At 59.9% G+C, this 11,071-nt stretch overlaps 3 protein-coding genes across 3 annotated transcripts; 1 reads left to right on the forward strand and 2 right to left on the reverse strand.

Annotated features, from left to right (window-relative positions):
• Positions 1-441: 441 nt before the first annotated feature.
• SERINC4 (serine incorporator 4) lies at positions 442-3,774 on the reverse strand (the record flags this gene model as incomplete). Its single annotated transcript, XM_079541081.1, is given in 13 exon segments — positions 442-658; positions 1,046-1,197; positions 1,347-1,349; positions 1,351-1,398; positions 1,677-1,749; positions 2,046-2,172; positions 2,245-2,340; positions 2,594-2,805; positions 2,869-2,962; positions 3,054-3,133; positions 3,227-3,405; positions 3,520-3,660; positions 3,727-3,774. Coding segments are annotated over 13 exon segments (1,470 nt in total).
• Positions 3,775-4,128: 354 nt separating this feature from the next.
• On the forward strand, positions 4,129-5,138 carry HYPK (huntingtin interacting protein K; the record flags this gene model as incomplete). The annotated part of the gene is made up of 4 exons (XM_079540969.1): positions 4,129-4,314; positions 4,399-4,454; positions 4,683-4,734; positions 4,931-5,138. 4 exons carry the CDS (start codon positions 4,129-4,131, stop codon positions 5,024-5,026), a joined length of 390 nt encoding a protein of 129 aa, XP_079397095.1. The 3' UTR covers positions 5,027-5,138.
• A 1,008-nt stretch (positions 5,139-6,146) lies between these two features.
• On the reverse strand, positions 6,147-9,213 carry MFAP1 (microfibril associated protein 1; the record flags this gene model as incomplete). Its single annotated transcript, XM_079540965.1, has 9 exons — positions 6,147-6,329; positions 6,477-6,566; positions 6,874-7,033; positions 7,290-7,450; positions 7,521-7,629; positions 8,004-8,191; positions 8,488-8,617; positions 8,830-9,049; positions 9,135-9,213. 9 exons carry the CDS (start codon positions 9,211-9,213, stop codon positions 6,147-6,149), a joined length of 1,320 nt encoding a protein of 439 aa, XP_079397091.1.
• Between the last annotated feature and the right edge of the window lie 1,858 nt (positions 9,214-11,071).

Genomic DNA, 11,071 nt, shown 5'->3' on the forward strand with positions numbered 1-11,071 from the left:
GCACAGAGTCAGATCAGCGATTTATGTTAAAAAACGTATTTATGGAGCTATTTACAATACCCACGCTGCCGGTAGGTGAGCTGACAGACAGCAGACGGACCAGAGCGCTGCTCCCTGCCGGCCTTGGGCTGTGACCGAGGGGTGGCAGACAGGCAGGAGCTGCCTTCATGGCTGGAGGGGAGTGCAGCAGCAGAAGCTGAGCGCTTGCCATCTGGGCAGGCTCGGGATGGCCCCTCGATGGCTCCAGCTCAGTGCAGGATGTGTCCCTGGAGCTGGTGCAGCAGAGCTTCCACATCCTAGGTCCTCCTCCTGTGCTCAGATGACATCTTTTCCTCAGCCATGGGGTGAGGAGCAGTCAAGGGGGCCGGTGAGGCCAAGACCCAGGCACACGGCACGGCAAGGGCCAAGCACAGGGCCAAGCACAGTCCCTCCCAGCAGTGACTACGTGGAGACACTGATGCGGTGTGGGGCGCGTCGCCGCCGCACGATGCGCAGGGCTGGGCTGTTCCGCCGATGCTGTGGGGAGCCACGGAGGCAGAGAGGGCTCAGCAGCAGCCACAGGTAGAGCAGGACGCAGGCCCAGCACGAGGCCACCTTCACCCAGAACGTCGACCAGCTGCCATGTGTGAAGGTGGTCTCCAGCACTGCGGTCTCGTAGCTGCAGGGAGAGGCAGCCACTGAGTACTGGGGAGATACTGGTATGTGTGGGATGCAGCATCACCTGCATCTGGCAGGTTCCCCCAGCCCCAGCAGCTGCATGTCTTTGGCCATGTCCTGCCTGCTCTGGGGACCCCAGCCCCACAGACCTTAGCCCGTCGTGCGGCAGCACCGTTGGGTGAGGCGGTGCAGGCCTGTGAGCGCAGGGCTCACCCAGCACATGGCCACGTCAGAGACATTGGTCTGCTCTGGTGACATGGCTGCAGCCACACAGGGAGCAGGTCAGACCTGGCTGTGTGACAGAGCAGGGACAGCCTGTGGCGGGTGCCACATAAGCAACAGGGAAACAGAGCAAGGACAGTGGGGTGGCCAGCAGCGTAGGCCCTACCTGAACCAGTTGGTGAGCGTCATCATGACATAAAGCGAGGCGAGGAAGAAGACAAAGTGGAAGGCTGAGTAGCTGTAGACCACATGGTCTCGCTCATCCTGGAAAACACACTGTCCTCCAGCAGGCTCCTCCTCTTGCTCACGTGTCTGTTCCTGAGTAGCACCTGAGGGAGTGCAGGGTGATGGCAGCTGCAGCTCTTGCACACTGCCCTCATCAACGCCTCTGGCATCTGACACGGGTACCCAAGGCCGTGTGTCACTACAGCCTCCCCCTGACCTGCTGGCACCCATCCTCTACTCACCTCTCAGCTCCTCCTCCATCTTCTCTGGGCAGCAGAAGCAGCAAGAGGGTTTCTGCAGAGACAGACAGGGAAACAAGTTGGTGAAAGGAGATAAGGCAGTGACCCATGACACTCATCCCCACTACAGCCCCTGCTTGGGCAGCACCACAGCATCTGAACTGAGCCAGGGCTGTCTCGCTGCAGGGGGGTAGCATAGATGGGCTGTGCACAGAAAAGTCCCTAGCTTGGCTGGACAAACCCTGGCCCTGGGCTGGACCTGGGGCTCAGGAGGACTCTGGGTGCTGCATCTGGGTGTCTGTGGCAGGAGGGGCCACAGATGGGGGTACTCACTTTAAACTCAAAGCTGTAGACTTTGACCATCCAGAGGGGCCCAAAGACCTCAGCAAGATAGGAGGCTTCATTACTGTGCATGAGAGAGACATGAAAAACTGTAACACAAGGATCTGCGCCAGGTCCCCTGCCCACCCTTGGATCTGGCACCTGGGATCATTACATCAGCAGCAGATCTGCTGTGCTGGGCCTGGGGACATCAGGCTGCCGATCTACACATGCCATTGGGCACATCCCCAGCTCAGCTGTCCATGCCATGGGCTAGGGACAGAGTCCCCATGGGGTGCATGCAAGGAAGGCTGAGCCAAGAAAGGGTCAGCGCTGTGACAAGCCAACTACCCTTGCCCCCCACGCTGTGGGCGCACGCACCATGCGAAGAGCACGCAGGCGTACATGATGGCAGCCCCCAGGATGGCGACCGTGGTGTCCTCTGTTTGCAGTTCATCTTGCTGGACGCCCGGGAAGCAGACGGTGAGGTTCTGCCCCTTGTAGAGCACTGCAGGGAGGCTGAGGTGAGAGCGGGCTCACACTTCAGCAGCTGGCTGCCTGTGGCAGTGGGAGCACTCACCTCTCTCTGGGGGACGGCTGGACAATGCAGAGAAAGTGAGGTACATCACGTAGCAGCTGATGATTGAGGACTGTAGCAGCCCTGACCGCGGCTGCTCTGCAAGGAGAGGGGTCAGAGGCTCTGTGTGGGTTCCAGGCATCCCCTTCAGCAGATCCCATGCCCAAAGCCCTGCACCAGGGCACAGCCCAGGGCCAGAGGGAGCCTCAGGGAGCTGCGTACACCCTACATGCCCATGGCTTCTGCTGAGCTGGGAGCCTACAGCCACCCTCCTGACCCCGAGATGCAGCCAGCCCTTCAGTGCAGCAGGCAACACGCTACGCCATGCCATGCCATGTTATGTGGTACTCACTGAGCCGCACGCAGGGTGTGATGGAGATGAAGGACATGATGCTGCAGAGGCTGCCGTTGACAGTGAGCAGTGCCTTGTTGAGCCGGCAGGCGGCTGGGTGGGTGTAGTACTTGTAGAGGAAGGAGAAGGCAGCAGAGGCGAGGGTGTAGAAGGCAGTGGTGGCCAGCAGCACAGCCAGGTACCAGCGCTTGTCCTGTGCTGCGCCCGTCAGCCTGCCGGGAAAGTGGTCAGAGCTGGCAGCATGCAGGTGCCCACCCACCCACCCTGGCACTCACCAGTTCTTATTCCAGGTGTGTGCAAAGGCAGTGATCAGCACCAGCTGGATGAGAATGAAAGCAAAGCCACCGCAGACACCTGTATAGTGCCACGCTACAGGGGAAAAGGCAGTGATGATGCTAGCATGAAGCTGGGGCCATGGGACCACGGGTGGGCACTGGCCCGGGCAGGGTAGGGGTCACACCTTGGATGAAGCTCTCCTCAGGCAGGAAGAAGCTGGCGGCGCAGAGCCCCACCAGCACTAGCAGCTTCAGGAACCAGAACCTGCAGGGCAGCAGGTGTCAGGGAGACACAGCTCTGTGTCACCCCACAACCCCACAGAGCACACGCAGCTCCCGGCCCCATCCCAGCCCGCACCCATTGTGGAGCCGAGCGCGGCAGTCAGCGCTGGAGCGCACATTGAGGAGCAGGGCGGCCTGCGCCAGGTGGAAGCAGGCGGTGCCGAAGCAGACGCGATAGACGGCCGAGGAGCCCACGAGCTGCGTGCAGTCCGTGCCGCCGGGCAGGTGTTGGCACAGGACCCCTGAGAACGGCATCTGTGGGCACAGCAGCAAGGGGTTGGGATGGGGGGTGTGGCAGCACCTCCAGCACACCCATCGACCCCCCGAGCGGCCCCAGCGGCCCGCATCCCCTGCCGCTCCTCTGCTCACCTTCTCCTTGACAGCCTGAGCCACAGTGCGGGACAGCATGAGGCAGCACACGGCAGAGGCCAGGACGTGCAGGAGGGTGTAGAGGATGCGGGTGCCTGTGGAGGCGCGCAGCCCTCTGCCAGGGCCGCAGCCACAGCACAGCTGGAGGGAACACGGTCAGCACCAAAGCGAGCCCCCCGCCCCAGTGCCCCCAGCCCCAGCTCCCACCTGGCTCGGGAATGAGTGCAGGAGGCCGCGCACTCTGGTGCCCGCCATGACCCGTCCTGTCTCGGCCGGGCCCTGATGGGATTAAGGGGATTGTCAGCTTGACCCGCCCCGCCATCTGCTCGCTGCGGAGAGGCTGACAACTGGTCATCCCCCCGGCCACGGGCGGTGCCGCCTTGCACGGGGCAGGGCGAAGCGTGGAGCCGCAGCCGAGGGGAGCTGAGGCGGTGCCGGGCCTCCTGGTGCGGCGGCTGTGGGAACACAAGGCCTTGGGGGCCGCGCGTAGGCCCGGGTGACCGCAGCGGGGCGCTCTGTCCTCCTCACGGGCGCAGGGGTTGCCGCTCTAGCCCGCGCAGCCCCCCGCTCTCGCTGGTTCCGCCGGAAGTGAGGCGCGGAGGAGGTGTAATGGCGGCAGAAGGAGACGTGGAGCTGGAGTTGGAGACTGAGCCCAACGGTTCTGGCGGAGGCAGCGATGGGGCGGGAGGAAGGGCGGCCGAGAAGCCGCGGAAACATGACAGCGGAGCGGCGGACCTGGAAAGGGTGACGGACTACGCGGAGGAGAAGGAGATCCAGAGCTCCAACTTGGAGACGGTGCGGGCCGGGCGCTGCTCGGGGAGGGCTGCTCGGGAACGCGCCGGGTTCGGCGCACCGAGGTGACTGTGCTCGTTCCACCAGGCCATGTCGGTGATTGGAGACCGGCGGTCCCGCGAGCAGAAGGCAAAGCAGGAGAGGTAACCGCGCTCCCCGCACGTGGCTCCGGAGGCGGCCCCGCCGCCTGCACCCGCCCGGCTCTAGGCTCGGCCTCGGTTTCCTGCTGCCCCTCCGCAGCCACGGCACGTCTGCCCTGGGTGGAGGTCCAGGGGCTGTGTGCGGTGCTCCTCCATGGAGTCAATTCTGCTGTGGTTTGGGGTTGAATGGAGCTGCCCCTCACTGGTGGTTGGTTCTGCCTCTGGTTACAGGGAGAAGGAATTGGCCAAAGTCACCATCAAAAAAGAAGATCTGGAGCTGATTGTAAGTAAGGGCAGGAAGCTGAGTTGGTGCCAGCACATCCCAGGGGCAGCCAGTGCCTGGCACTTCCCTGGCAAACAGCCATGGCGCAGAAGTGCGCAGCGGGGTGTCCCCTGCTGAGCTGAGCCTCCCCTTCCACCCTGGCTTGCAGGGTGGTTTTGTGTACGGAGCTGTATTGAGCTGTGGCTGTTTCCTGCAGATGAATGAGATGGAGATCTCGCGGGCAGCTGCAGAGCGCAGTCTGCGGGAGCATATGGGCAACGTGGTGGAAGCACTGATCACCCTCACCAACTGAGCGTGGGCTGTGGAGCTGCCCTGGCTCTGTGCTCCCTTGTTCCGAGAACAGCAACGTGACCTTGGCTGGAGATGATGTATGTTAACTTATTGAATAAAGGCACCAGTGGGAATGGGCTCCCTGTGGTTCATGCAGCACAGAGCATTTCCCCTGCTGGGCAAATGCCAGAGGGCACCTGGTGATGGGGACAATGTGGGGACAATGCGTGGCTTCAGGGTATTGATAACCAGGTTTCCTGCATTAGAGGATGACTGCCGGTCCCTGCCTGCACATCAGTGAGCTTGCCCAGGTTTTTCTGGGTTGTCGGGCTACTCCAAGACAGACTTTTGGTCCCTACACAGGAGGCTGGGCAGATCAGCTGGAAATGACCTGCTGCCTTTGCCCACCTCTTGAGTGTGGGCAGAAACCCTGATTTTCAGTGATGTGTCACCCTTGGGACACCTTTGTCAAGTCCACTGCTGCTAGTACGGGGGGGCTGCTGCTCTGTTGAGGTGAGAAGCACTTGGCCAGAGCAGGGTGGCTGAGTGCCTGGCCTGCTCTGCCACAGACACCACTACCAGAATTTGTAAGAAAACAATTGCTTTAATCAAAACAATCCCATCCCCCTGTACAGGTAGAAAAGCCAAGCCCTGCAGAAACAGGATTAGGAGACAGTGTCACAGCTGTTCCCAACCAAAGGAAGATCCAAAATGACAATGGGGAAAGGTAGGAGGAAGAGATAGTATGGGCCAGACAGGGATAAGTGTCTGCTACTTCCTCTGAAGGTGGGGATGCTGGAGCAGGGGGTGCTGTGCTTCTGTACAGCTGGTCTGGTGCTGCTGAAGCTTTTGCAGGCAGGTGGGATGGGGACATGACTATGAGGCTGCTCAGCATAGCTGGAAGTCATCTTTCACAAGAGCCAGTGATGGAGTCTGCTGAGTCTCTGAAGTGCAGGTCGAGAGTCATGCCACCAAATCGACAGGGAGGACGTAGTGCAGGGACATGGAGGAACAGCTTATTGTGGCACGAGTCCTGGTGCGGTGTTTTGTCCCTGCTGTTCCTGCCCAGGCTCTTGGGCAGCTGACAAAGCAGTGCCTCTCTGCCCAGTAGGCAGCCACAGGGTGCCCTCCTGTGTGCTCCCTTAAGTGGTCTTCCGCTTCTTGGCTGAGGGTCTCTCAAAGACATCCCTCACACCTGCTGCTTTCTGCTTGAAGAATTTAGTGTTTTGCGCGCTTTCTTGGCCCCAGGCAGAGTCAAACGAGGTGGTATCCTGGTCTACCAAGTGCGTGTACTTCGTCCGTCCTGAGCGCCCAAAGTTCTTGACCTGGGAGGCAGGAAGGATTTGTGAGCACGCATTTGGGTAAGATGTGGGGACCCTGTCATGTCACTGCTCCTTCCTTTGGCATGCACGAGCCCCAGCTGCGCAGCACTGGCGGAGCTGGGGCAACACACAGACCTGCCACACGCCTACCTGCATGACTTTGGGCAGGATAGTTTTGTTGAAGTGGTCCTCAAGGGTCGGGGCGCTGAAGTCCCGCTTGTACACCTCCTCATCTTCATCCTGCAGAAGAAGGACACAGCTGCTTGACTTGCAAGTTTCCAGCAAGTGTCAGTAGCAGACAAGTGGGGAAGAGCTACCAAGAACCAACTGCTCTGGAACAGCTGCTCCTTGCAGCAAGTCCCTGACCAACTGCACTCATGTCTTTACTCACCCTGCCCACCAGACCTGACAGGCATCTCAGATCACTGCGGTCACTTCTGCAGCACAGTGGCTGCTAGGGCCAGCCCTTATCTGGATATCATTAGGGAAAGCTCCCCAAAGCAGGCACGTGGCCCCACGCAGCCCCAGGCCTGTCCACAGCACTCACCATGAAGAAGGCGCCACGGTGGTAGTACTTCTGCAGAAACTTGTATTTGCCCTTCACTGCCTTGTTGGTGATGACCTTGCCGTTGGCTCGCAGCTCAGCACGGCGCTCCTCCTCCGTCAGGTTCCGCATCCGCTCGATCTCTGCCTTCTCCTTCTCCATGCTGGGCAAGAGAGAAACCCTGAGCCCCTGCAATCCCCCAGTGCCCTCCCAGCATGGAGCAGTTGCTGCCACCCAGAGCCTTCTGAGGGAATGCGCCTACTGACTCCCTAATGGAGTAAAGCGCCTCGAGGATGGTTTCTCAAGAAAGGTTCCTGATGCAACCAAAACAAAGCCCGAGAAAGAATGCCTCAGCTGTCCACTGCCCTGCAGGACCTGGGACTGCAGGGACTCTCCTGCCTTCAGCAGGCAGTACTTACGCTTCTCGTTCTTCGCGATCCCGCTTGATGCGCTTCAGCTCGCGCACTTTCCAAGCCTCGTATTCCTCCTCATCATTCTCATCATCTGTATCAAGAGCATCAAGTGCTGCCAGCGAGCGCTTATTCTCCTCCAGCTCCTTCTTCGCTTCCTCTTCCACGATCTGAAGCCGAGACCAAGCTCAGCTCACTGCAGCGGCTGTCCCAGCACGGCCCCAGCCCGCCCCACCGTACCTTGAGTGTGTACTTGCGCCTCTCCTCTGCTAATCTCTTTGCCTCCTGTTCTAGCTCCTTCTGCTTCAAGGCTTCTGCTTCTCGCTCCTGAACTGTGATCCGGTCCTTCCTGTGAGCAGGGACCACAAAAGCTTTCAGCCTTTCCATAAGCCATTGCAGACTTCTGCTGCCGCACTGCAGCCTCTTTTGCCTTTACGCCCCGCATGGCAGGGCCAAGTACAGGGGCTCTCTCTCCTCTCTGATGCTGCCCATGCAAGAGCCACCATACTCAATCCCCAAACATGCACAAAGGCGATTGCGAGACCCTGCCACTGGCCGTGGAACACATTGGAGCACACTGCCTGGTTCCTGTTGTGCTGCACCTGCCCAAAGTCCCCAGCTGGAACTCTGCTGCCACTCAGACCCAGCCGTGCCCTGCCCTGATGCAGGAGCTGGAGCAGTGACTGCTGTGCACTACCTGGCCCACGCGGCTGTGTCACCTACTTGCGGATGAAGACAGGTTTGAGACGTGGCTCCATTTCATCCTCGCTGTCTGTGTACTCCTCGTACTCAGACTCTGACTCAGATTCTTCTCCAGATCTGCCCTCATCTTCCAGCTCCATCACTTCTAGCTCCTCGGTTTTCCTCTCCTGTGCTCTCTGACGCATCATCCCACGCCGACGCTCAATCTCCTGGTGGAGACACATCAAACACAGACTCAGCCAACCGCCCCACTTCTGCTTCCCTCTTTTTTCCATACAGAAAGCGTGTTGGTGAGCTCACTGGTTATAAGCCCACACCTCATCATGGAGGTGACCTCCCCAGTGCCCCATAACCCATAAGTTGGGGTCACACGACAGCTGGCTGTGACTCAAGTCCCAACATTCACCCAGTCCCATCAATGTTCACAGGTTTCTGCAAAAGTCAATTCCAGATACGGCCTTAGGGGACTTCCTCAGGCCCCATCTGTTCAGCACTACAAACATACCTCATCATCAATCTCTTCTTCTTCCTCTTCACTGGTGTCCTCTCGCTCCACACGCCATGCTTCACCTTCTACCTCAGAATCACTCTCTCCAACCACTTCAGGCTCCACAATTTTGCGGTGCCTTGCCAGCCTGAAACAAACGTCCATTCAACTATGATGCTCTGAACACAAGGAGAATACGAGAAATTTTTGTGATCTGTTTTTAATGAGACTGTAGAAAGACTTGTGACCACAAAGGATATGAAGAAAAGACAAACTCCTTCTGTGCACCTTCCCTGAATCCAGAAAGGCAAAGGTAGGGGAACACGAGGAAGAGCACGGCCCCCAGATATCAGCACTCACCGCTCCTCCACGTCCTCAGTGATGCGGTTCTGCAGTCGCCGCAACCGAGGGTCGTTGGCGACCTCCTCCTCCTGCTCTTCGGGCTCCACCTCCTGCTCCTTCGCCTTCTTGATGAACTGGAACTCCTCGTCCTCCTCCTCCGAGGACTCCATGGGCGCATAGTCGGGCCGCTTTCCCGACACATACCGTTTCACCTTCACCTTCTCCATAGACAGCTCGCCTGCGGGCGGGCAGGCCGTCACCGGCCGCGCTCACAAGGCCGCCAGGCCAGGCGCCCCCGCTTCTCCCGGCGTCCCCCCACTCACCCTTCTCATTGCGGACGGGCACGGCGCCCGCCGTGGACTGGATGGGAGGCTGCTTCACGAGAGCGCTGGGGGCTGACATGGTGGCGGCGAGACGCGGGACGAGCCGAGCAGCAGCCGCTCACAACACCGACCTCCCGCTCACCCGGAACTGCAACTCCCCCTTCCGCCGGCGCACCGGAAATGAAAGCGTCCCGATCCGTCAGAAGCGGCCGGAAGTGACGCTCAGTGTCGAGGTCATTTCCGGCTGCTGGGGGGTGGCCGGGGCCGCGGTGCGGCGGGAGCTGCCGCTGGTGCTCAGAACGTGGGCGCCTCGGGTTCTCCTTATTGCTTCGCCCCGGATTTTCCACTTTGGGCGCACGGCCGTGGTGCCCGTCACCCCCCGGCACGCCATGGTGTGGTGCGGAGCGGCCCGCACGTGGGCCCGGCCCCGGCCCCCTGCTCGCTCCGTGTCCCTGTCCGGAGTTCCCGGGTGGCCCCTGCTGCTTGCGTGGCAGCTCCCGGAGCGGTGCTGCAGGGGTGGCGGCTGAAGGCTGGGGTTAGAATCGGTGCTGCAGAGCTCTCCCTGGGGTTTCCCCCCTGCCCTCTGGCTGCCAGGGCTTCCTCGCAGCATCGGTTCAGCGAGGGGAAAAGGGAAATGCCCGCAGGCACAGCCTCTTCATGGAAACGGGAGAGGTTTTCTGTAAGCGGCGTGGTGCTGCCCACGTCAGTGTGCCTTTGCCCACCAGCTGGGTTTCGCAGGAAAGCAGCCCGGGGCAGACTCATAAGAGTTGCCCATGCGGTAGCACCCAACCACAGGAGATAAGATTTCTCTTGAAACCGGGCGAAATTGGGTCACCAACCACTACATCAGCGTCTGCAGTGCTGTGGTGCCTTCGCAAAAGAAAGGAAGAGGTTTTATTTTCTGGGAAATCAGCGCAGGGGTGCCAAGGCTGGCAGCGAGATGTGCTCCTGGGGATTCACCTCAGCATTCCCTTGTGCTGGCAGGGTGGGTCCCCCTGGACACAGCAGCTCCTGACTAAGCCTGGCCCTGCTGGTGCTGCGGCAGGAGAACAGCTGCCATTGACCAGCCCCAGCCAGAGCTGTTGGCTGCTCTGGGATCCCTGTGCTTCTGCTGTGCATGGAGCCAGGCCCCAGTGCTGCAGTTGTCCCTGTGCTCCTGCAGCAGCAGTGCTTGGGAGTAGGCAAATCCTGCTGTTCCTCGCCTTGACATCCTGATGACAAGCAGAGCTCCATGCCCAGCTCCTGCTCTGCTCCCAGTCATCAGCTGAGATATCAATTTTGTGTAGTTATCACAGCGTGTTCTCACTTAATGGTTCCTGTGTCACCATGGCAAGGAGCGAGCTTCAACGTATGACTCAGTGAGTGAAACAATTAGGCGCAGTGGTTACAGGAAAGCTTAGGAATTGCACACAAAGCATATCGTGTCCATCAGGTGAAGCTAAACTCAAGACCTCAGCAAACAGGGAAGTACTTTTCCTGGCTAGCTTCAATGCTCTGCTGCAGGGGTTTGACGCTGTGACAAGAAGCAGCCCTGACCCTTTGGTGTGCTTCTCTGCCCTGCGTCCCACAGAGCTGCAGCTGAGCTGCAGGAGCCACACAGTGCTGTAGTAGGAGCGAGGGGCTGGGATTGGCAGAGGTGGTGGGTGGGCTCTCTCCTGGTAGGGCCCTGTGGTGTTGTCTCAGGCAGGCTGGCAGCAGCGCTGAGAACGCCCCCAGCCTGCTAAAGCACACGGTGAGGGGCTCTTGGTGTGTGTGGGGAAGGGGGGGGGGAGGGGGCTCCGCTGCCTGTCCCGTGATCACAGTGTGCTCAGAACCCATGCAGCACACTCAGATCAGGTGAGCATCCTTTCCCCTGGATGGCTGCAGAGCGGATGGGGGCTGGAGGTGGCAGCTGCAGCTGTGATAGCTCAGCAGTCTCGTGGTGGTTGATGACAAAG

Source organism: Tetrao urogallus (assembly GCF_951394365.1).
Source record: "Tetrao urogallus genome assembly, chromosome: 11".
NCBI classification, from domain to species: Eukaryota; Metazoa; Chordata; class Aves; order Galliformes; family Phasianidae; genus Tetrao; species Tetrao urogallus.